The 22,827-nt window shown below is 31.0% G+C and overlaps 1 protein-coding gene across 1 annotated transcript; it reads left to right on the forward strand.

The window, feature by feature from the left end:
• Positions 1 to 26: 26 nt before the first annotated feature.
• On the forward strand, positions 27 to 22,375 carry LOC143255530 (complexin-like). Its single transcript, XM_076511348.1, has 5 exons — positions 27 to 322; positions 5,707 to 5,807; positions 14,025 to 14,188; positions 18,353 to 18,467; positions 21,075 to 22,375. The coding sequence occupies exons 2-5, from the start codon at positions 5,753 to 5,755 to the stop codon at positions 21,146 to 21,148; spliced, it is 408 nt and encodes a 135-aa protein (XP_076367463.1). The 5' UTR covers positions 27 to 322; positions 5,707 to 5,752; the 3' UTR covers positions 21,149 to 22,375.
• The last annotated feature ends 452 nt before the right edge of the window (positions 22,376 to 22,827 follow it).

A 22,827-nucleotide genomic window follows, 5' to 3' on the forward strand; every position in this document is an offset into this window, starting at 1 on the left:
CGCAGGGAAAACATGCCCGCTGATGCTGAGTAACATTCATCGATCGAATAAAGGTCGATAGCTTCGTGATTTGGAACGACGATACCTCAGGTAACAAGAACACTTCCTTTATAAAGGACTGGGTTTAGCACGAGCAAGATTTAGGTATTTTTACTTCGAACCAGCTTCAAGCATATTCGTTATGCTGGTCTCGGCAATTTTTCCCCTTTAACTAAAGCCACATTGAGCCACGTTACTTTTTTGGTATTAGCCCATTGTTTGCTCCGTAATTTTGGATTTCTTCTGTGCTGGCTTTTGCAGTGTGCGTTCTTACTTGTAAAAAGTAAGTACTTCAAATGGTAGCAAATTATATCTGTATTTTTTCTGTATTTTTCTAAGATTCAAATGAGCTCATATAATATTATATTATATAGAAAGTTTCAGACAGAATTTCCAAATTTTGAATAGTTTCGTATAGATTGTTACTGGTTTCTTTCTCGTTTTGGAAAAAAAACGTTCCCAAAACTAGACAGATCCAAGATCAGCCCATGTAAGGCTGTTAAAACGTGCTCAAAATATTGCTTTCACCGTTATAAATTTCTATATTTTGTGTTTGCAATATAAGAATACTGAGCTATATCCCATTGTGCTTCTAGTCCAGACAAATCGATCCTGGCAACCACTATTGATATAAACGTCAAGGAAAATACAGTAGATTTGTCGGAAAGAAGTATTAACAAATAAAGCTATATCTGTATGATAAATAAAGCTTAAACAAATAATTTAAATAAATATTGAGTTGTTCCACTGCCAATTCCAAACAATATTAAGGTTGTGAGATATCTTCCCAGGAACGATAATTGGTACTGCGAGTTCTGCACACTTATGAGAATGATAAATGCATAGATATACATTTTAGTGATCTAGTTATGACGTAGAAACATTCTAATAATAATGTATTTCAGGATTCAGGATGTTTTTTTTTTATTTATGTGCACTGCGTTTAGAAGAATATAGCATGTAGAATATTTCATCTCTAAAAACAATCAAGGAAAATTTTATTATATCTTTTATGGACTATATATCAATAAAATATATTACTTAATTCAGAATTGTATATCCAGTTGTTTCAGTTTTATTGCATTTTAAATAATGTTATTTTTAAAGGTGGAATTCCATTTCAAATTTATTTATCCAAACAGTCGAGTTTTACCATATTTAACATAAACTTTGATTTCAGAAGTACTGGTTAAATGTTAATGTCCAGCTTGCTTGTACAACATTTTCCACAAATTTTAGATTCATAATATTTATTTAATCCAAGAGTGTTTTCTCTGTACAGTTCAATTTCACAATACCTTTCCTAAATTTTGTCCTTAGAATTGTTATATAATCCAGTTTATTATTGACATAATCCTGATATATTTTATATTTCGTGAACTTTATCCAGAAGGTCATTATCCATATAATCTGGTTTCACTGTGTTTTACATAAACTTTAATCCTGGAAAATGTCATATGATACAAAAGTTTGTTATCCACATGCTCTTGTTTCATTGTGCCATTGATAAATAACTAGTAACAAAGTAAAATATAATAAAAGTTTATTACCTGTTTGTTTTATGTCTTACATTTTCGTTCATAGATATTTTTACACTTCATACTAATTTTCAGGAAAGATAAAGTAGCTTCAAAATAATTTGGAAAGTTTCCAATTGTTAAGACATTTTTGACATAAAATCTCGTTACTTTCCAATTTCAAATTTCATAGTTCTGCTTAACAAGATAAGTATTTGTTATTTTGGTTTATAAATTCGTTCTTCGGTTAAAGTTCGTTAATCTGTGTTAAGTCAGAGATTCGTTTTATTTTGTTCCTTTGAAACGGTTTTTCTGAGACTTTTGATTATCTAGAGGATGTTTTTGAAAAATTACCTGTAAATAAGGTCCGGCATGGCCAGGTGGTTAAGGCACGCGACTCGTGATCTGAGGGTCGCGGATTCGAATCTTCGTTGCACCAAACAGCCATTTCAGCAGTGGGAGCGTTATAATGTGATGGTCAATCATATTCGTTGGTAAAGAGTAGCCCAAGAGTTGGCGGTGGGTGATGATGACTAGCTGCCTTCCCTCTAGTCTTACACTGTTAAATTAGGGACGGCTAGTGCATATAGCCCTCGTGTAGCTTTGCGTGAAATTTGAAAACGAACAAACAAACCTGTAAATAACATACAAATGTTGATTAAATCTGTACTAGTAATTTTTCCCAGCAATCATAGCACAAATAGCTCAATGTGTAGCTTTACGCTTAACAACATCCATATGATATATATATTATAGATACAACAAACATGTACTTTTTGACATAATTTTTACCAGAGTTGCCATGCTCCAGTAGTTGTATAAGACACTTTTTTCACTTGTAACTCAAAACTTGAAGCTTATGACCAAGGACTACCTGAGCCACAAGCTGAGTTACATTTTAAAGTTTCAGTGTGTTCAGATTCTTTTAGGCAAACTTTTAACTAATATTTTATAATTCTCCCCTATTAATTTCATTGTATTTTGTTTTTTTTTATTCAGTGTACCTATGCGTTTAATTCATTTATATGCTACTCTTTGATGCAACAAGTTTTTATTCGTTTTGAACTTTTACAATAACGTGTAAATACGTTTCATTCAGTAACTTACAGTGATGTTACCTTTTATTTTTGTTCAGAAAACTGTGAATTATTTCCTAGTCACAAGATCGCGTTGAGTTGTTAACTTTTAAAGTCATTCATATTACTATTAGTGGTTTAAAGTGGTTTCAATACTATATCACTTAACAGACAACTAATATTTTATATCTTCATTAAAATTATCATTAATTTTAGAATTGGATAAAAAATATATTTATTTTAAATTATTTATTTTTTGGTGTGTTTTTTCCTCAAGCTGTTGTTCATTGCTCACAATTTCCGATAGGTTGGAGTTACATTTATAGGAAAGTCGTATTAGTATTGGAAAGTACTTTAACATCACTTGCATTTAAAAATTGGGTAAGCTCATATTGTCTATAAAAATGACCTTTGCGGAAAAAAAATGAATTTCCTTTTTTTAAACAATATAATCAGCCAAAAAGAGAACGATATAATCTATTTTGAGCTTTAGTGGACAACGGACTGCTTCAAATCGATTATAATATTATGGATATGAACGGCGAACTTGCACATGATGAAAATGATGACATAGCTCTTATTGATAATAACGTTGGGTCTTAATTGAAAATAACTGTGATCACAAAGAAAGTGAATGCATCATGAAATAATTCAAAATTTTTAATAACATAAGAGATATTAATTATATTGATAAAGCAACTTATAAAATTACTTTCAGCATTTTAGTGTTAAATATAATGCGCCTTATTATCTTACCCAACGACGTAGACAAGTCATTGCTTAGTATAGTAAAATAACTGTAAAATATTACAGAAAGACCAAGAAACCAAAGAAATCGTATCAAGAAAAAGTTACTTGAAGTACAATAAAATCTTTCCTTATATTATATTCATAGAAGGGTGTTATTATCTCCATTGTGCGCTTCACTTTTTAGTTTGTGTAAAATCGACATCAGAACTTAATAGGCAACCTGAGTTTTTAGCTTGATCTTTATTCAGTATCTGGTAGATGCATTCAGGCTAAGGCTGTTTACAATTGCAGTATTAGTTATTTAATTTTCGTGGTATATAACTGTTAGGTTGTTCAGAAATAAATGTCGGAATTCTCATGATGGCATTTAGAAGCTAAATATTGAGTAACTTATGGTTGGTTGGTTGGTTTGTTTAATCCAACGTTTATTGCTTACAAGGTGTCTTAATTGTCTGGTGTTTCTACTCTACTCAGAGTAAGTTTCGCAATCCCCAAGGCAGTATGGTCAAGAAGGACTTTCGTCTGATTTTTCCCTACGACTTTAAACTTGGACGAAAAGTTACCGAAACTACACAGAACATCAACCCCGCATTTGGCCATGGATTTGTAACTTGAACGTACAGTTCAACGTAGGCTCCAAAGGTTTCGACATGGAGATGAAAGTCTTGAAGGCCACAAAGGTCGTGGAAGGAAGCTATCTTTAGATGAAAACATATTAAGGGAAGCAGTTGAGACAGATCCTCGCACAACAGTACGTGAGCTTGCAGAAAAACTAGGCACAAGCAAATCAATCATTGAGAACCACATGAGTGCGATTGGGAAGGCGAAAAGGATGGATAAGTTGGTTCCGCAAAATCGACATTATGAGACTTGTCAAGGATGACGCTCCAAAAATTGAACAAATTAGGAATCAAACTTTTGTGTCGTCCATCTTATTCTCCAGACTTTTCCATACAGATTTTCATTTTTTTCAAGCACTTTTACAACTTTTGGAACAATAAACGCTTTCAAAACCAGGCAGCTGCAGAAGAAGCTTTCAGGGAGTTCATTGACCATAGAAACTCTGATTTCTACAGCAGAGGCATAAACAGCATCGTTACACGTTGGTAAAAGTGTGTTAAAGTAAACGGTGCTTACTTTGGTTAAAACAAGCTTTACAACATTGTTTTATACTTTTCCAAACTTCGCAGTTCAAACACGACATTTATTTCTGGACAACTTAATATTCTTTGATACATCGATCTTTATGTACCTATGTCAGTAACGTAGCTACCACGTGCACTTACGTGCTGAAGCATCCCCATCAGTTTTGTTTTTGAAGATATATAATATATATTTAACTTATAAACATAAAATATAACGAAACGCAAAAGAATATATTTCCATTCGTTCATTCAAATTTCATTTCAATATGTCATTGGTTATAACGACTTGTCTCCTAGAACCCTCCACCAGGGCTTTGCATGTATCTTTATTTATGACTAACATTTTTCTCTTTAAAAAACTGTGAAGTTATTATCATGACTTCTTAATTTAGTATCATTTATTAACCCTACTTTTGCTATAAAATGTTACCAGGTTTGCCTGTATGAGAAGTATTTAGATAATTACTGGGAAAAATAATGATTGTTTAAGCAAAAATAACGGAAATTACACGATTAAAACTTAATTTCCTGTTCATAGTTTATGTATAGAGAAGATGCACATTGTATGTTTAATAAAAACTTCAAGAAATGAGACGGATAAGAAGTTTTTGCTCTGAGTTTAACTTTGCACCAAAAGGTAAAATTATATATACAGCAGTGATTAGTCCTTCAAGTATAGTTAAACCACAGAAAAATGATCAGTGAATAAGTGACACAAGCATGAAAAATGAAATACAGACAGTTGTGGGAAAATCAGTATATCGATTTCTTTTCTGAAACTTTAATCATATTTATCTCTTATGTATTTGTTGTATTAGAAGCACGTTTTATTCGTCATTTGAATGCAAATGGACTTAGTTGGTTGATGGTATAAGGTACTATAACCGTAGCAACCATTTATATGTGATTACAAAAACATTACTACAAGTACTTATTTTATTGTTTTAATGGTTAGTAAGATATACAAATTTTAGTTTCGTTCTGCAAATAAAGACGCTTTAGCTTTTGATGAAAACCATAAATTATATGGCTTTTGTTAAGTTTCGTTTATTTCACTCGTTGGAAAGTGATGTCCCTCGGAAAGATTAGTTTTCATACCATCTATTAACCTAAATTAACTTGTCATGTTATGGTATTTAATTTTTAATATTCGTAAAAATGTTTGCTTTTCTCTTGAAGGCTGAACACTATTCTTCTGTGTTGATTTTAAACACTGTCTGTCACCATGGCTACTTTTGTAGCAAAGCAGATAATGGGAAGCAAGCTAAACGCAGTCAAAGGTAAGTAAACAGCTTTCAGCCTATTTCGAAAATCACTATTTTATCCATATTTATTTATCTATTCCGTTTATCGTGAATTTTTACTTATAATTTTTATATTTTGAATTTAGACTCTTTAGTGATATGTACCAAAGAACAGGTAATTGGAAACGTGGAATATTTTGTAATACTCCTGGCAAAAGGTATTTGAATTTGTGATTACCGAATTGTATATATATATTAGAATGCAAAGAGACTTGTCCTTATCACTCACTTTTGCACCCAAAGGATGCCATCTGACGCTGAGTGGCTCAATAGTTCGATGAGTTCATCATAGAATGTCTCATCATATGGTTATATCATCAACATTGTATGCTATATTTAATTATACGTCCTAAAACGTTACAAGTAACTATTATTTAACGAGTTAGCGTAACTGATTGTGTTTTCAGTTTATAGTTAATTTGCACGTGTCATAAAAGTTACTTTTCAAGTAAAACCATTATATTAATGAGACATCGATTATTATACAATATATTACATATGCTTTATCCTACGCACTATCTTATTTGAAAGAGGCAAGTATTGTACCCTAGTAAATAACTTATCTTACATACTTTTACAACTGTTCGTCATTTAATATAACATGCAATTATCTGTCCTGAAAAGATTTTGTTACACCTGATGTTTCATTTTTATAAGTACAACCATCACTTCATGAAACAGTTACAACAGTACTCCATAACTGATTAGGTTCTTTATAAACTAAGTATTGATTTTTTACACACTTAACGTACTGCATTGTATAATAATATTTTTTGCTTCTATATCCTATTTCTGTGGCATATTATTTTTACATTTTCTGATGTTTTATGTGCAAAAAACATTATATCTGTTTGCCTTGGAAAGGACATTTATTGTGTGTTTTTCTTATAGCAAAGCTATATCGTGCTACCTGCTGTACTCACCGAGGGGAATCAAACCCCTGATTTTAGCGTTGTAAATCGGTAGACTCACCGCTATCCCAGTGAGGGAAGCACATTTATTAAAATGTGTAAATAATAATATATAATAATTTAATTTTCATTTTTAGCTTTATATAATAATATCAATAATTGTTCTGCTAAAGTTTAATTTTAAAAGAACTGTGTAAATAACTATGTTTAATCATTAAATTGTACAAAATTATAATCTTATCTTTCTGAAAAAATTGAACAAATTTTTATCCGGAGCATGTTTGTCGCTGGTTTGGAAGTTTACGCACAATGCTAACTGAAACTACTTGCATATTAGCTAGAAGCTTAATAAACTCTAATTTTAGGAATAGGGGTAACATGTTAAAAGAAGACTATATACCACACTTTGTGAGTTATATTCTTATCATTTTTCTGTAGAACTTTTCATTTCGAAAAATAAATGTTTATTAGATATTAGAAAAAGGCCACACATGCAAACAGTGTAGACTCTTCCAACCCTGCTGCTTCAACAGTCTGACACATCGCAGCTGATGACATGCTGATGAAGTTGACGTATTCTGCAGTCTAAGACTAAAACCCCAATTATTGTATCTTAGTTTTCGAACTTAAAGACTGTTGACAATTTAAAGTCACAACTAATATTGTCGACCTTTTTGCTAAGGTAGTGACCAAAGTATAAAACAGGTTTAACCGGTCATTTGAAATACGAAGTATGTTTACATTATAGTGAAACTGATTCAAAACTTAATTTGTTGAAACTCTACATAAATTCGGAATGGAGTTTATCATTTCACTTTATAAGTGGTACATTTTATAATGATTCTAACATATATTACTTTAAATATTTGTTGACAAATCAGAAGGTATTCTTCTGTGTTTTTTTATTTCTTTGTCTACATTACATATAACTGGAAAACGCTTGTGTACTATTCTTCTATATTTTACAACAAAACACTCAATATTTTACCCCTAAACGGAATTTGAAAGTCTGTAAAAATGATTTATTTATTTTTTCACTTTACATAGTGATACAAAACATATATTCTATATAAAACTCATGTTTCATCATAACCCTAAATGCTTTAAGCAGTTATCATTATTATATGCAAGCAAAATGACAGACCTAACAAGTATCAGACACACTGAAACATTTATTAACAAAACTTCAGGAATTACATACACTAATATGCTATTTACTAAAATTAAAAACATCATAATTTATAAAATACTTTATTGTAACATTTGTATTAGCTATCATACACCTTTTATACATTTCAACATTATATCCATATTGTTCATTTCTGCTCAGCTGCTCAGTGTGCAAGATTTTTAATGTAGTTTATAAATGAAAAACTAAAGGATAATTCTTTACCCTTACTTCTCAGTAACATTAAACTGTGCCGAGCATTACCTTTTCAGTACTGCTGAAAACTAATGTGTTTCACCATAGTCTATTATGCTATCATATAGTCTATTAGTAAAGTGAAGTATAAATTTAAGAAAGGCTACTTACCTGAATGGAGGATTCATAAGAAAGTATAGGTCTTTATTTCGTATTTAATAAGTTAATTCGCATGTTCACTGTGAATGTTTAGATACAAAAATAAAATAAAAAAAAAGTCGAAGGTCATTATACCCTATTTAGTCTACAGAACTTTGTAATAGATGTTAGAAACATTCAGTTCATGGATCTAATCGAGTAGAAAGTATACAAGAATTATATGCTAACTGATTTGTACGAAAGCTAATTTAATCTTGGTAATCCAGTATGTTTAATCGATACACGTTTTAGTTTGTGTTGTTCTTAATTATTAAAGATTATCGAGTTGTAAACTCCTCAGCAGAATTTACCTCAGATAAATTTGAAGAACGTAAGCCACATTTTATGATGGATGATGCTGTTATTTTTTTACGAGTTTAAATGATTATATATTGAAGAAGTTAGACAATGTATAGATCTTGGTAAGTTATGTTTATAAAGAATAATAGTTTTAAACTACAAATGTGTGAGTTCTATATCAAAAACAGAAAACACTTCCTTATGTACTCTTAAAGCTTGAGAAAAATGTCACGAATTTACATTTAGATTTCCATATTGTTATGTAAAGGGAAATAATAAAAAAATCGTTTTTTATTACCTGTCAAGTTCATTAACATACAAAATCCATTCATCATTAATTAAGTTAGACTTAAAGTACAGCGGACTCACAACTTATTTTGTTTGTAAGGTATATACTGCAATAATAAACACTGTAGAGTGGAGGTGAATGATTTATAACATGTAAAAGAAAACATATGGCTTTTCTTCTTGACCATATCCTTTATCAGAAGAAATACAAAACTAAATTATTTTTTCAAGAACGTTTTTTATTGTCATCATAGTTATTTTATAGAATTTGTTTCTGATTAAATTCTTCAAAGATAAGGTTCATACACATTATGTATCTTCAAAGGTAAGGTACATACACATTATGTATCTTCAAAGGTAAGGTACATACACATTATGCAAATCTTGAAAAAGTTGTCTTTTTCTAACTTGAAGTTTTGTTAATAAATGTTCAATATGTGTGATACTTGTGATATATGTGATTTTATTTATATGTACTGATGCTACCATATTAGAATATAGAAAAACGTAAATTTTAAGAGATAGGGAGGAGGCAATGAGATCAAAACATTTAATGTTCGAAATTACATCAAAATGTGATAGTTTAATTAGTTATGTATTTCAGGTGGGTGATATTTATGTAAAAGTTTTATGTGAAGAAACTTCTATAATCATATTCGCTCAAATCACTTTGGAAAATGTTCCTCATGTTTCGTTTATGGTAATTTATTCTATTTGATCAATCACATACTGAAGGTCAATATTTTATAGATTAAGATGTTTGTAGTTTTTCCAGATAGTATATTAATGTATCTAGTTCTTGAAGTTTTATTAATAAATGTTTCATTTAGTGTTATACTTGTTAAATATGTGATTTACTAGATATATTAATGATATCTGCTCGGTATGTATTGGTTTAAGATGAAATGTGTTTTATATACGAAAATATAAAGGAAGACTTGTGTATGATGTTCAAATATTTTTGTTAAAATTTGGTATTCATGGGGATATAATGTATCATAAAAAAGTGAGACACATACTTATCTGACATTTGATCTACAGTCTGAACAGAGTACAATTAAGTTACTTTTGTTAGTTAATTATCAACCTAAGCTACATTTTCTGAATATTTGTAAATGGACCATGTCTAAACTTTTGACTGATTGATGTGTGTTGGATAAAGATTAATCTTACTGAGTGGCGAACAAAAGCTTTTATTGTTGTAAAATTTGATGCACTCGGCAAAATACAAATAAAAATGAACTCTATTTTGTTCGTTTATAAACTATATTAAAAATGTTGAATACTGATCTGAACTGAAAACAAGTAGTTATAGTAGAAATATACAAAAGTTATATAACAGGTTGTAATTCATGCTCAATTCTACCAATGTGCCGTGCAATAACGGAAAACAAGAACTAAAAAGTTTTATCTGATATATAACAACACAGCTCCTTGTTCTGTAACGACAAAAAATCAGTTAATCTATTTCTCAATCTACAAAGTATAAGTGAAGTGGAAAACAATGCAATTGCAGATTACTGTAACATCATTTTAAAACCATCTGTTTTGAAAATAAAATAGCCAATAAAGTAGTTTTACAAAATGAAATATTACATAATAAATCTAGTGAAGTATCATGTAAAGATCAATTATTTTGTCAAGAACTTTCTTATCATTATGTTAAAAACACTTAAAAACAATCAGTGAAATAACAGATAAATATGATTTTTCTGACATACTTTCTCAAGATGTCACTATCAGGATTAGAAATCTGTTAAAGGTATGAGTTTGATGGAATTGGAAAAAGTCAAAAAGTTCTTCCTAATAATATGATGAAGTAATATTCTATAATCAAGAAGATCAAAAGATCTATTGTCCAAAATTCCAGCACAATATTGATAATTAACCTGTTCAGTGCTGTAGACGAAATAACTCGTCCAAGCTGATCGGTAACACAGTGCCACGACGAGATAATTTGTTCTCAGTAATTTCTAACTTCAACGTTAGATATCAGCACCATACATGCATTTGATCTACTTACAAATTGTTTTATTTTCGATCTAAAATGGCGTCACGAAAAACTTACAAAATGATGAACTATTAGAGTTGTATTTTGAACTTGGTTCGGAGTTTGAAGATAGCAGTGGCGATTCAGAAGATTAGGATTTTGAAGATTCTTTTAAAAATACAGAAATACAAGGCTCAGATGTTAGTGAAGATGATGATAACTGGCCATCAACCAGCACTGGTAAACGGGCGATAAAACCAGGGAGTAAACGTAAAATTGCAAGTCGTGGTAAGACCAGTTCCAAGAAAATGTGCCTTAATGACAATGATTGGAATGCTGAATCCTTTGCTGCTCCAGTTATAAACCCCTTCTCAGGAAATCATGGTGTCCAGTACGACGATATGAGCTAAGACTCAAAGCCCTTTCATTTTTTTCAAAAGCACCCAAATTCCACCGGAGGCCAGTCTTCCTTGGAAACCCCCTTCGCCTTACTGAACGTCACTTTCCAACACTTATTTCCCAAACAGAAAAGAAAACTTACCCCACTAGAAAATGTAAAGTGTGCTTTGACAAATTCACAAGGAGGGAAAGCAGATATGAATGTACTGATTGCAAAGTAGCTCTTTGTGTTGACCCCTGCTTCAAAACATTTCACACGAAAGTGAATTATTAAATGTGTCATGTATTTCAATACCCAAAAAATGACATTTTGTGCATTATTGTTTCATGTTTTGTACATATTTCTTCATTTTGTGTACTACTATAAATTTGGCTTAGAGAAAAAAATAGTATTTGTTGCTTATTTAAAAATTACTCAATTTTGCTGAAACAAAAACGCATAGGAGCTGCCGTAGCAGCTGAAATACTTGGCAGTCAACAGGTTAAGAATTTCAAGTACATGCTATGTTTTGTAATGTTTTTAAGTGAAGAAATTCTTCATGATTATACCAAATCAAATCTCTTGGGGGATGTCGCTTGTGTTTCGTTCATGATGATTTATTCTATTTGACTAATCACAAGATAGAACATTGGGATATATACTTGGGGTTTAGATACATCCTGAAATAAGTTTATTTTTTTGAAATTAGGATTTTTCCAGAAGGTGTAGAAGAAGAGGGATATTCATCTGAAGAAAATTACTTTGTTTAAGCAATTGAAATTTAAATACCTTCTTTTTAGGACCATCATATCCTAAGAAAGAGAAATCTATGATTGTACATATTATTTCTACTGGGGAAAATATTTCTTCCTTATAATAGTTACCATGAATATCTGCATTAATTTGTTGTCTGATCTTTCTTACAAGTTTATTATGAATGATTAGGTACAAATCTGAACAGTTAATCTAAGATAATAATACTTGAATCTGGTTAAACAACTTTGTTAGAAACGTAAATACTCAGTTCATGGAATTTAACTGAGTTAAACAATTATACAAACTCACGTCAATTCCATCTTAAATAATGTACATTGCAAAGTAATTATGTTTCAGTTTTAGTAAAAAACAATAAAAATATTTTTAAATAATATAATCAAAGTTATCAAACATTTCGTCAAATACCTGAGCTTTAAAATAAACTACTCATAAGTCAAAAGATAAAACATGATACATTTTCCTAAACTTTATTGGTTAATAGACCCACTTTTTACATGCGTCACCCATAAACCAATAAATACAAAGCTTCAGTTCTTTTCATATAATGTCATAAGTCAAGTGTGCACGAGCATAAATCCTAAAGAATATGGTAGGAAACGACAGAATTTTTAATATAATGGGAATTATCATTTCAGTTTTCATATTTTTCAATAAATGATATTTTAAAGAAAACTTTTTTTTTTTGCTTTTATATACACGTCTTAAGATTTTGATTACAGTTCTTATAACCCGCCCACGAAAATACTTATGTCTCACTTATGTGTGGTTTATCTCTAATTAGCTTGATACTGGTATCAAGGAGCCGACCACTATGAACTTATCCTACATCTGTAAATGAAAAAAAAAAAAAGCATAGCATTAATTAGAATGGTTTGGTAAATTAAATACACAGTAGAAAGAAAAAACTTTTAATTTCTGGAAATGAATCTCTGCAAAGGTTTAAATACCATCTTATGTGTCATTTTTATTACTTTTTAGGAAAGGCAGAACATTGACATATGCTATATAATTGCTCTTGAACACGCAATAAAGAACGTACTTCTACCTACGGTCTCGACCAATCTGCTCATCAACTTATAGATAATCTATTACTTTCATGGATAATTTTACTTAGTTTCCTTTGAGTTGACAATTCTTCAGGATGGCAAAGTGTAATACAGTCTCAGTAGTTATCTACGCATTCATACTCCCTACAGTTTTATACTGATTGGCTGCTTCAGGCAATATGTTCAGGAGCAGATTATGACGATAACGTTCGTGAGGTGGAACCAGAGAGTATGTTGCTAGAGTCGCATTGCTAGGAGTCATAGTTCCACAAAATGGCACCAGAAGAAGCAACTGTATCAAGAGAGGGACGACAATATAGTTCGACACCACTTTAGATGGACCTTGTTAAGGTTCTATAGGTGGATGTTGTTATCAGGAACAGTTTCTAATGGTGAATGGTGTTACTAAGAGCAGTGTTAATAAAGTAGATTGTGTTCCTAAGTATTGTGTTATTATAAGCAAAAGTATATCGTAAAGTGTCTCAGGATGTGATTATATCATCAGCATTGTATTCTATATCTACTTATACTATTATTTGAACGAGACAGTGAGCATAAATGACTGTGTTTTTAAATTATCATCAATTTGCATTTATCATGAAAGTTACTTTACAAGTATAAAAAACTATTATTTTAATGAGACAACTGTTACAACACAAAATGTGAGTTTGTATAATCAAATTACAGAATTTGAACACATTGGTTACTTTCATCTATCTCTTGGCACATATAATAAATATAATATATTTATTTATTCATCAACTTTCTTTTGCTTCTGCTTATTATTTCATTGTTGATTTATTTACTCCCCTCTTACTTTCTTTTAAGTTTGTTGATAACCTTAACTTATTTTGCTTTAGCATTAATATGTATTTTTATTATGAATTGGCACTTAAGCTATAGAATGAAAAAAACAATTATAAACTAAAATTTATTTTCAGGACAACTCGCTGGAGACAATGATAATCAAGAAGGCAAAAGCGAAGCCGATCAGGAAGAACAAGAACGTCTTGAGGAATTGAAAGCGGCTGAAGAACGTAGAAAAGAAAAGCATAGAAAGATGGAAGAAGAACGAGAAAAATTTAGACAGGATATTCGAGATAAGGTTAGAAATTACAAAATACAATAGTTTATTGTTTTTTCTACATTTGTATTGATAACAAGCAGCAGTTATTTAGTTAAAATACAAACCGTCTGAAAGTTGTTATTAAGAATAAGTGAACTTACAAATAAAAGCATCAATTTAAATCGAAAATATAAACCAGGACACCTAAAATAAACTAAAGAAGAAAGGAAACGATGGTAATTGGTTATGGAAAGATTTAGTTTTGTATTTCGGGCTTTAATGCTACAAGGTGTTCCAGGATGTTTGTGGCAAAATATTATTTTAATATATGGTCAGTCTTGCTAGTCTCATATTTGGAAACAACAATGTCTATCATTAAAAGTACAATAAAGGTCAAAATATGTATAAATTGGTAGCATTAATCTGTAATGTGGCAAAGGAATGAAAGTAAGGTAAGAATATTTGTGACTTGAGTGCCACACTACTTGCACATTGGTGGATATTACCATCTAAGAGAAAATACTGGATAACAAAAACTATGACTAATGTGAAGTTGTGCAAATACAACATCCCCATTTGATTACTATTTAAACTAGAAGCCAATTAGCATTTGTAGATTTTAAGCTGGAAAACATGTTCCTATATAACTAGCATCAAATCGCTGGTCAACAAACACGAAACTTTGCCTTGATGAAAGCCTGATAGGGAATGGGAAAAGAAGTGATGTCAACTAGTGAAGATTGATTTGGCCACGATTTTCGTGAGCTTCTTCCCTTGTGTTCCAATATGTCCATGGATGGAGATAAACTTAAAAAACATTGATGGTATTGTAAAATGAACCTCCCTTTTCTGAACATTAAAAAAAAACTGGATAGGGAATAATATAAGCGATTCTAGGACCTTTAAAACTAACGAATTTAGTATAGTAGTTGTTGTGTGTTTTATCTTCTATATAATACAGAGTAAGTGAGATTGCCCACAATCTGTAGTGGGATCATATGAACACTTATGGAGTTTTTATAAACTTTGACACAGCCTACAGAGTTATCCAGTTGCAAACATGTATAAAATTTGAACAGGAATATGGCTCAAAAGGTGCTCATTAAAGAGAAGTTAATGCTTTTAGCTAGGGATATCCGATTTCTTCCCGTGACCCAGGGAGCGATCACAGTAATAAATGATATCATAATATGGTATGATGGGTTAATAATCAGATTTAGCAATATCATCCAGTGTAAGACCCATCTCAATCATGCTTGAATTTAAAGGCTAAAAGGAGGAATACCAACCATAATCTTGCAACAGGCAGAGGCCTCAAGATATAATGATAGGTGGGATGCTGTAACAGTGATTAGAGTTTTACAGCACACTAGAAAAACGCTGGAAATGTCCGAGATAAAGTGAAGTTCTTTGTATATAAATTGTGGAAGGGAAACATGTAGCAAGTCCCTGTGCAACTTCTTTGATAGACGCACAGGGCTGAATGTCTTCAGTTCAAAGTGTCTGGTTGAGTTTTAGATCAAATACTCATAGTCAAGCTGAGATCAAGTGAGACTACAATAGAAATTAAGCATGGAACGCCTACCTCCTTTTCAAGGTAATAATGATAGGATTTAAAGGATGTTTTAAGCCCAAATATACTTGAATTTAAGCTGTTTAATGTCCAAAGTATAATTTAGTTTACTGTCAAAGAGAAGTACTATGATCTTTACCTCAGCCATCACGGTAACTTGTACATCTGCAGAGGGAGCTTTGAATAAAGGTGCAATTCAAACTGATAGAAGAAATGCTTGCAAATTGTTTTAGATGTTGAATTTTGAAATTGTTTACAGCGGCACATTTATATAATTGTTTGAGAGCAAATTAGAGCTGCCACTCACTGTATCTCATACTTGATTACTAAAGAGAAATATGAAAGTTTTCAACAAAGAGGCTGTAGGTGGAGGTTGTTTAGTGATACCATTTATTTTAATGCTGAAAAAATGTGACATTTAAGACAGATCTAAACTCGAATCCTTGTGGGAAGGACTGAGAAATTACTGGCTCCTGATGTTCTTGGAATAACCTCTCTTAAAAGACTATGGATAGAAAATGTTCATACAATCCATGGGAATTGATGTGTGTAATATTCCAAGTGTATAAATGTTGTTGTAAACTTTCTCAAATAAAAAAGATAAGAGACAAAATTCTCCACCTATCATTAAAATAAGTCTTGGTATCCTTCTTGGGCTTATAAATTTGATAACAGTTGCCCAAAGGGTGTATTATAGTAATACAGTGTCAGAAAGTTTTGTTACTTCAGTCCATCTCTTGATAGCCGAGAAGGAAGGAGAATAGATAGAGGTACAAGGACGGTGAGAAAAGTACTCTTCCATGGTGTTAGTAATATCCTGCAAATAAGCAACTTATTGGTTATTGTGATATAAAAATGTAAGGGAATGGGAGATATTATTTTCATTCACCTTTTAAATCATATCCTCATTGACCACAGATCTGATGCTGGATATTAATTTAATCCAAGAAAATCTGTTTTTGACATGAAAATATCGACAGCTAATTTTTGCCTATATTGTTAGATGGAGCTAAGTAGGGAGTTTTCTGCTTTGGTACTCGACAACTTTGTTTATTATTGTCTTGAAAATAAGGTCAAGAATTATCAGAGCTTGTACAAGCATTGCTCGAGTCTTAAATTTGTCTGTCTCTCCAATAAGTTATTGGTTTACTTATGTTTCTATTATACATGAAAAGGAGTTACTTTTTACTTCTGAATCACCTACCATGATATTCTACAAGGGAACCTGACACACTGTCAAAATGGAACAGTGTAGCAATTCCACAGTTTCGTAAGTACAATGCTCAAACTCCAGTATGAGACATGGCGTACACAAAACTCTTTGAGAATGTTCGATATTTGCATTTGGTTGGTCCCAATCATAACTGAATAGCCAATTGTCAATGGGGAGTCATCCCAGGGACTCAGGTTTACATGAATTCAAAACCAAAATGTTGTGTTGCAGTGATTCAACCATACAGTCCAGGTCCCACTCAACCATTAAGATTATCGATATACAATCTGGGTGTGTTAAAAGGCAATAGTTAGGCATCCTCAATAGCTTACCTTGTATCTCCTTCCCTTGCATCTCTTGCTATTGTGGTTTTCTAATACATTGGGTCATAGATAACTCATTTAGAGATGTTCCCAAAAAATAAAAAGTGTCTGCCTGCTGTGTTTGGGCCCACACTTGTTTGTATGGACTACGTGACTTTTCAAATGAGGGTAATGAAGGTAAATAAGGTAAAACTACCAATGAGATATCTGTACTCTGTCCACTACGGCTATCGAAACGCGGTTTCTAGCATTATAAGTTCGAAAATATACCACTGTGCCATTGGAGGGCACATTATGAGATCTTTTTATGTATGGCACATGCTGTTTGCTTTTTGTTTTCTTCCTTCTTTGCCTCTATCTTTTCTTTTGAATTAGTTCATGGCTCACATTCCGTGAAGTTATGATTCCTGCAATTAAAATAAACTTTCACTTATACTTGTGAATACAAGGTCAAATTATAATATACAACAACATTAAGTATTTCATGAACTGCATATAAAATATACTGCACCAGCAATTAAATTGCGTGATTTAACATGTTATTTATTATTCCAACTTTATTTCCTCGACTAAAAAGCCTCGTGAGCCATACCAAAAAAAGGAAAACCCACATGCATCAGGCAGGCACTTTTTCTTGGGAACATCTATGAATTTGTCATTTAGGAGCCAAAGAATTAGAAAATCACAATGGTAAGAGTTGCTAACGTGGGTGCATAGTACGTTATCAACAATGGCAACATATAAAGACTCTCCAAATTCAATTAAAAGTGCTCTAAGTATTCACTCTAAGTGAGTGCTATATTTATTAAAATATGAAACAACATGAAACATGGGCTTTACATATTTATTGTTGATTTTTGAGAAACATCTTGTAAATTGTCTATTAAACAAGTAACTTGGAAGTTAATAGAACAAAGAAAATATCTGATAGATTTAAGAATAAGATAATTTTCTTTATCTACAAGCTGACTGAATGTTTGCATCTTTTCTGTACGTTTTTGTGACCATGCTTGTTTCTCCATTAATTAAATTATTTACGAGCTGTGATATAATGGAACCCAAATAAATTTTATTAGTTTATCATGACATTTTAGTATGGAATTAAAAAAAAAGAAGAACCTACAATGGAGACGGACCAATCAGGTACGAGTCTTAAAGTGGAAACACCTGGACCAGAAGCTGAAAACGAAGAAAGTGATGATTTAAAAAGTAAGTTTTCTGGAGAAGAGTAATGTATGTATCTCTATATTGAACCATTAAAGAACTGTATCTTTAAATTTTTGTTCCAGTTCTTAAATATATATCTATATATCCATTATTATAATGCATAACATATGAACAATTCAGTTTTAAGGACGCAGAACAAATTCAAACTTCTTAACTGTATTTTAATCACTCAATTATCACAAGTTGTTACATTTCATTGTACTGATAAATAACTAGTTATTTCCTTTACCCTTTCCAGACCATTGAGTTATTTATGAATCATTATGTTACATATAATGTCATGTAATACTTTTAAGCCTATAATATACATTGGTTTCTTAAACGCTCATTAGATGATACATTTATAAATATAATAAAAAGTCGATCCCTTGAAAGGAGATTTCGAGCTTGGAAGCATACTTGTTTCTTTTCCACAGTCCATATCTCAGAAATAGATACCAAGAAGAAAAAAATCACATTCAAAACACTATACACGACATCATAGGTTGAAATAAGTCTAAGATTAGCCCTGAGCTACCCTTTTTTTACCTATCTAACGGGAAAATTTTTTTTATTGTTAACGTCTTGTGGATGTTTTGAAAATTACTTTACTTTCATCAGAAAGGAAGCACATGTTAGCATGATAATTTTATGTAGCTAACCTTTCTTCTTTGAAGGTGAATAACGATCTAGCAAAGCTAAACTTCTATTGGAAGAGGAACAAAGCAATAGAAAATGAATATTTTGGATTTGATGTGAAAGTAACTCTGGAGTTGATAATATTCCAAACAAATTTCAAAATTATTTTTATAATTTGTTCAGTTCTTATAGGCTTGTAGTACCTATGAAAGAAAGACGATTTTTTTTGCTGCTAGAGCTGTTAATCCGAACAGGAATTCACACAGCAAACTAATATCAGAATAAAAATCTAAAGACGAAAAGCCTTTGGTAATTTGAATAATAGATAGAAGAAAAATCAAGTATAACTTTCCTGAAGTGGTATAACAGCAATTCAGTGCATTTCATCTCATAGTTTTTTTACTGCGATTCTCTAAAACAAGCGCAGCGATGGCCAGCACAGAATAAAAAGCATCAAACCACCAGCTGTTGTCTAGATTTATAATAAATCAATAGAAGAATGAGGAGTAGCTCACCATGATACAGATTTCATGCAAATATTTTTTTCTTCTTCTTATGTATGCATACTGTGAAAATCCTTGGCTAATTATAACTTATCCTGCCAAATTACAAAATAATGGCCAAAACTCCTTATGGATTTTTGCAGGTTTTGTTGAGATCGGAAGTGGATAATATCAAAGTGAAAAAAGGAAGACCATCATTATTTGAAACATACCAACATAATTGCAGGCAGATAATACTATATATTGTTTTTGACAATGGATATGATAGCACGGGACACTATGCGTTAGGCAAGAGATTGAAAAATTGTACTTAAAACTTTCAATTATTTCTCGTGAGAAATATAAAGTTAATCAGTGTTTCATAAAAACAGACTTTGTTTAAAAGTATTGTATATGAAATAATGATTGTAAACTTACTTCGTGATAAATAATTGGTGATGCAAAGGTAACTAGTAAATGTAAGGAGATTCAATGCAACTTTTTTGAACACTTTAATTACACGAACAACATAGTGTTTCAACGAGTACTTAATTTTTAATAAGTCGGTATGAAACGAATGCATAGTTCAATTGTAACCTGTTTGTAATATTATGTTTGTCAAATTTTCATATACCTTGATTTTGATAACCCAAAAATATATTGGGATAGAAAGGGCTAAACAATTTTGGTCAACCCCTTTATAGGTTCTATTATACACAAATGAACTTTTACTATTTGTACAATTTAGAGAATGAATAAAACAATGAGAAAAATAATATTTTTTATGAGAAATTACTTGATCCTCTTGATTCATAGTTATCTGAATGTTTAAACGTCTTTTAAGAATACGAATAATGAATAGTACTTATTTGTGTTTATTTAAGAAATATATAATAAAATACGATTATAACTGAAGAATTCGTTCGTGACTTTAACTTATTTTTTCAAGACATCACAAAATTATACCTGTTTGTTACTACATTAATGTCTTGGTTATGTTTTTGTCTCAAGTCAATTTGAACTCCAAACTAGTAGCTTTTAAGATGACTTAACGAAATTGTTTTAAATCCGTGTCATTTTATTTAGAAAAACTAGGAAAGTTGTTATAGACCGTGTTGGTTTCTTCCATGAAGAATAATGAAACGTTTTGATGTCCATGCTAGCTATTTTCAGGAAGAGTCAAAAATGATTTGTATCCATGCTATGTTTTCTCAGGAAGAGTCGAGGATGATTTGTATCCATGCTATTTTTCCTCAGGAAGAGTCAAGGAAGTTTTGAGATCTGTGCTAGCTTGTCTTAAGAAGAGTTGAGGAAATTTTGAAATTCTTGGTGGCTGCTCTTAAGAATAACTATTATTAACTATTTATATCATCTTAATTCAAGCTGTAAAGTATTCGAGAAAGGCACCAACAGAATACTTATACCTTCTAATGTAGCTTAAAGAACATATTATAATGTTATTGAATATCATTGTTTCTTTTTATTTCAGAATTGAAGAGCAGTTTGGAAAATCAAGTGACAGAGCTCAAGTCTTCTGTGGAAGAGAAATGCGTTCTTCAGTGACAGAAAAAGTTTAAATATTCAGTTTTTTTTATTTCTCCCAAGTTATCTTTAGCACAAGTCTCAACTTGAGAATGTACAGTTTTTGTTACAAGGAACATGGTGATAGGTTATAGATTCCACTTCAAGCCATTAGAAACTGTAAGAACAAAATGAAAATCTTTTTTTATGATTTTTATCTTACAGTTTGTTTATATTTGTCTAATGTTATCCGATATCCTTTAAGAACAAAATACTTGGCACTCTTTCTTCAAAGAAACCCTTTTTCCCAGGAAAGATATCAAGTAACTTTACTGTACTTAAATAAACCCTGAGAATAATATCATGATTTAGCACATTTTAAAATTATAGTGCTTTAACTAATCAGTTAGAATACAGAGTGCCTTTTGAATTTCTTAGTTTTAAAACTAGACTATCACTTTCATTTGTACATGAGATAATGGGATGGTTTATGAAAGAGTTGAGCCATTACTTTACCACTCAGCACTTTTGCACTGGCCTTAGAAATCACTCTTTATCATGTTATACTCACATGTTTTTACCCAAACAACGAATTTTTGTAGCACAGTTTTTAGTAAACCCCTTTGTAGGTTCTGTTATACACGAATGAACCAATGTAAATAGATTTTCTAGTAATCCTCTTGTAGATCATTAGTACAGGACCAATATGTTAATAACTTGTGTTTCCGGTGTAAAGATTCGCACTTTTAGGAACATGTGAACGTAGAAATAGCGTATGAAGGTAAAAATAAGGCATAGATTAACTAGAGAATCTGGAAGAAATTTCAAGGCACATTCACAAGTCCTATTCGAAACTTAGTTCCATGTTTTTAGATAACATATCTCTCAGTATTTAAAATATTTATCTAATAATATTTGTTGAAAGGCACATAGCAATTATTGTATTTTAAACAACGAATTTGTTCTTTAAAGAGATGTAGAAAATGTATAGTAATTATAGGTTGTTAAAAACTAGAAATATCAGTCAGCTCAAGTTTAGATTTTAATATTTATTTCCATGATATATGTCTAATAATAAAAATCTGTTGGAAAAGATAGATTGTGTGAAGTTGTTTTTAACACGGTTTAGCTTCTAATTTGAAAGTCAAACCCACTCTCATGTGACAGATGTATCGTTATGAAACTAAAATGAATCAATTCAAGAAATATGTTTTATACTTTTGATAAATTGTTACTTAGTGTAAGGAAATCATAAACCACGATGTTTTACTAATAGAAGATTTATTACTTTTATTTAAGCAATTTGCTATTCTTAAATAGCATCGAATGAAATGTTTCATGTGAATTATCCTATTATTAGTCTAATCCGTAGAGAGAAAAGAAAACTGTAATTGATCAAAATATATAACATTCTTAAAGCACAGTTTCCTGTTTGTCTGTAGTGAACTATTTCCGGACCTGCAGATCACATAATCAATCAATTTTATGTATAAAAAATGAATTTTTATGAAAATACCTGTTTGGCATATATTAACTAGAACGTATAACAGACTGTATCTAGAAAACTTCTAATTTTTATGAATAGTTATTTCATTGAAAAATCCTACTTCAACAAAAACCATGTACAAAATATTCGTATTTATGTTTTGAATAATGTAAATATGTAATTCACTACTGTCATTTCAGTTTTTCACAGCTGAAATATTATATAACGTCTTTGT

This window comes from Tachypleus tridentatus, chromosome 7 (assembly GCF_004210375.1).
Source record: "Tachypleus tridentatus isolate NWPU-2018 chromosome 7, ASM421037v1, whole genome shotgun sequence".
Lineage (NCBI taxonomy): Eukaryota > Metazoa > Arthropoda > Merostomata > Xiphosura > Limulidae > Tachypleus > Tachypleus tridentatus.

Bases quoted from the DNA above. Each gene is read 5' to 3' on its own strand.
- LOC143255530 (XM_076511348.1), top strand. From the start codon at position 5,753: ATGGCTACTTTTGTAGCAAAGCAGATAATGGGAAGCAAGCTAAACGCA. The intron at 14,189-18,352 runs GTTAGAAATTAC...ATGACATTTTAG, and splicing joins GACAGGATATTCGAGATAAG to TATGGAATTAAAAAAAAAGA. The intron at 18,468-21,074 runs GTAAGTTTTCTG...TTTTTATTTCAG, and splicing joins AGAAAGTGATGATTTAAAAA to AATTGAAGAGCAGTTTGGAA.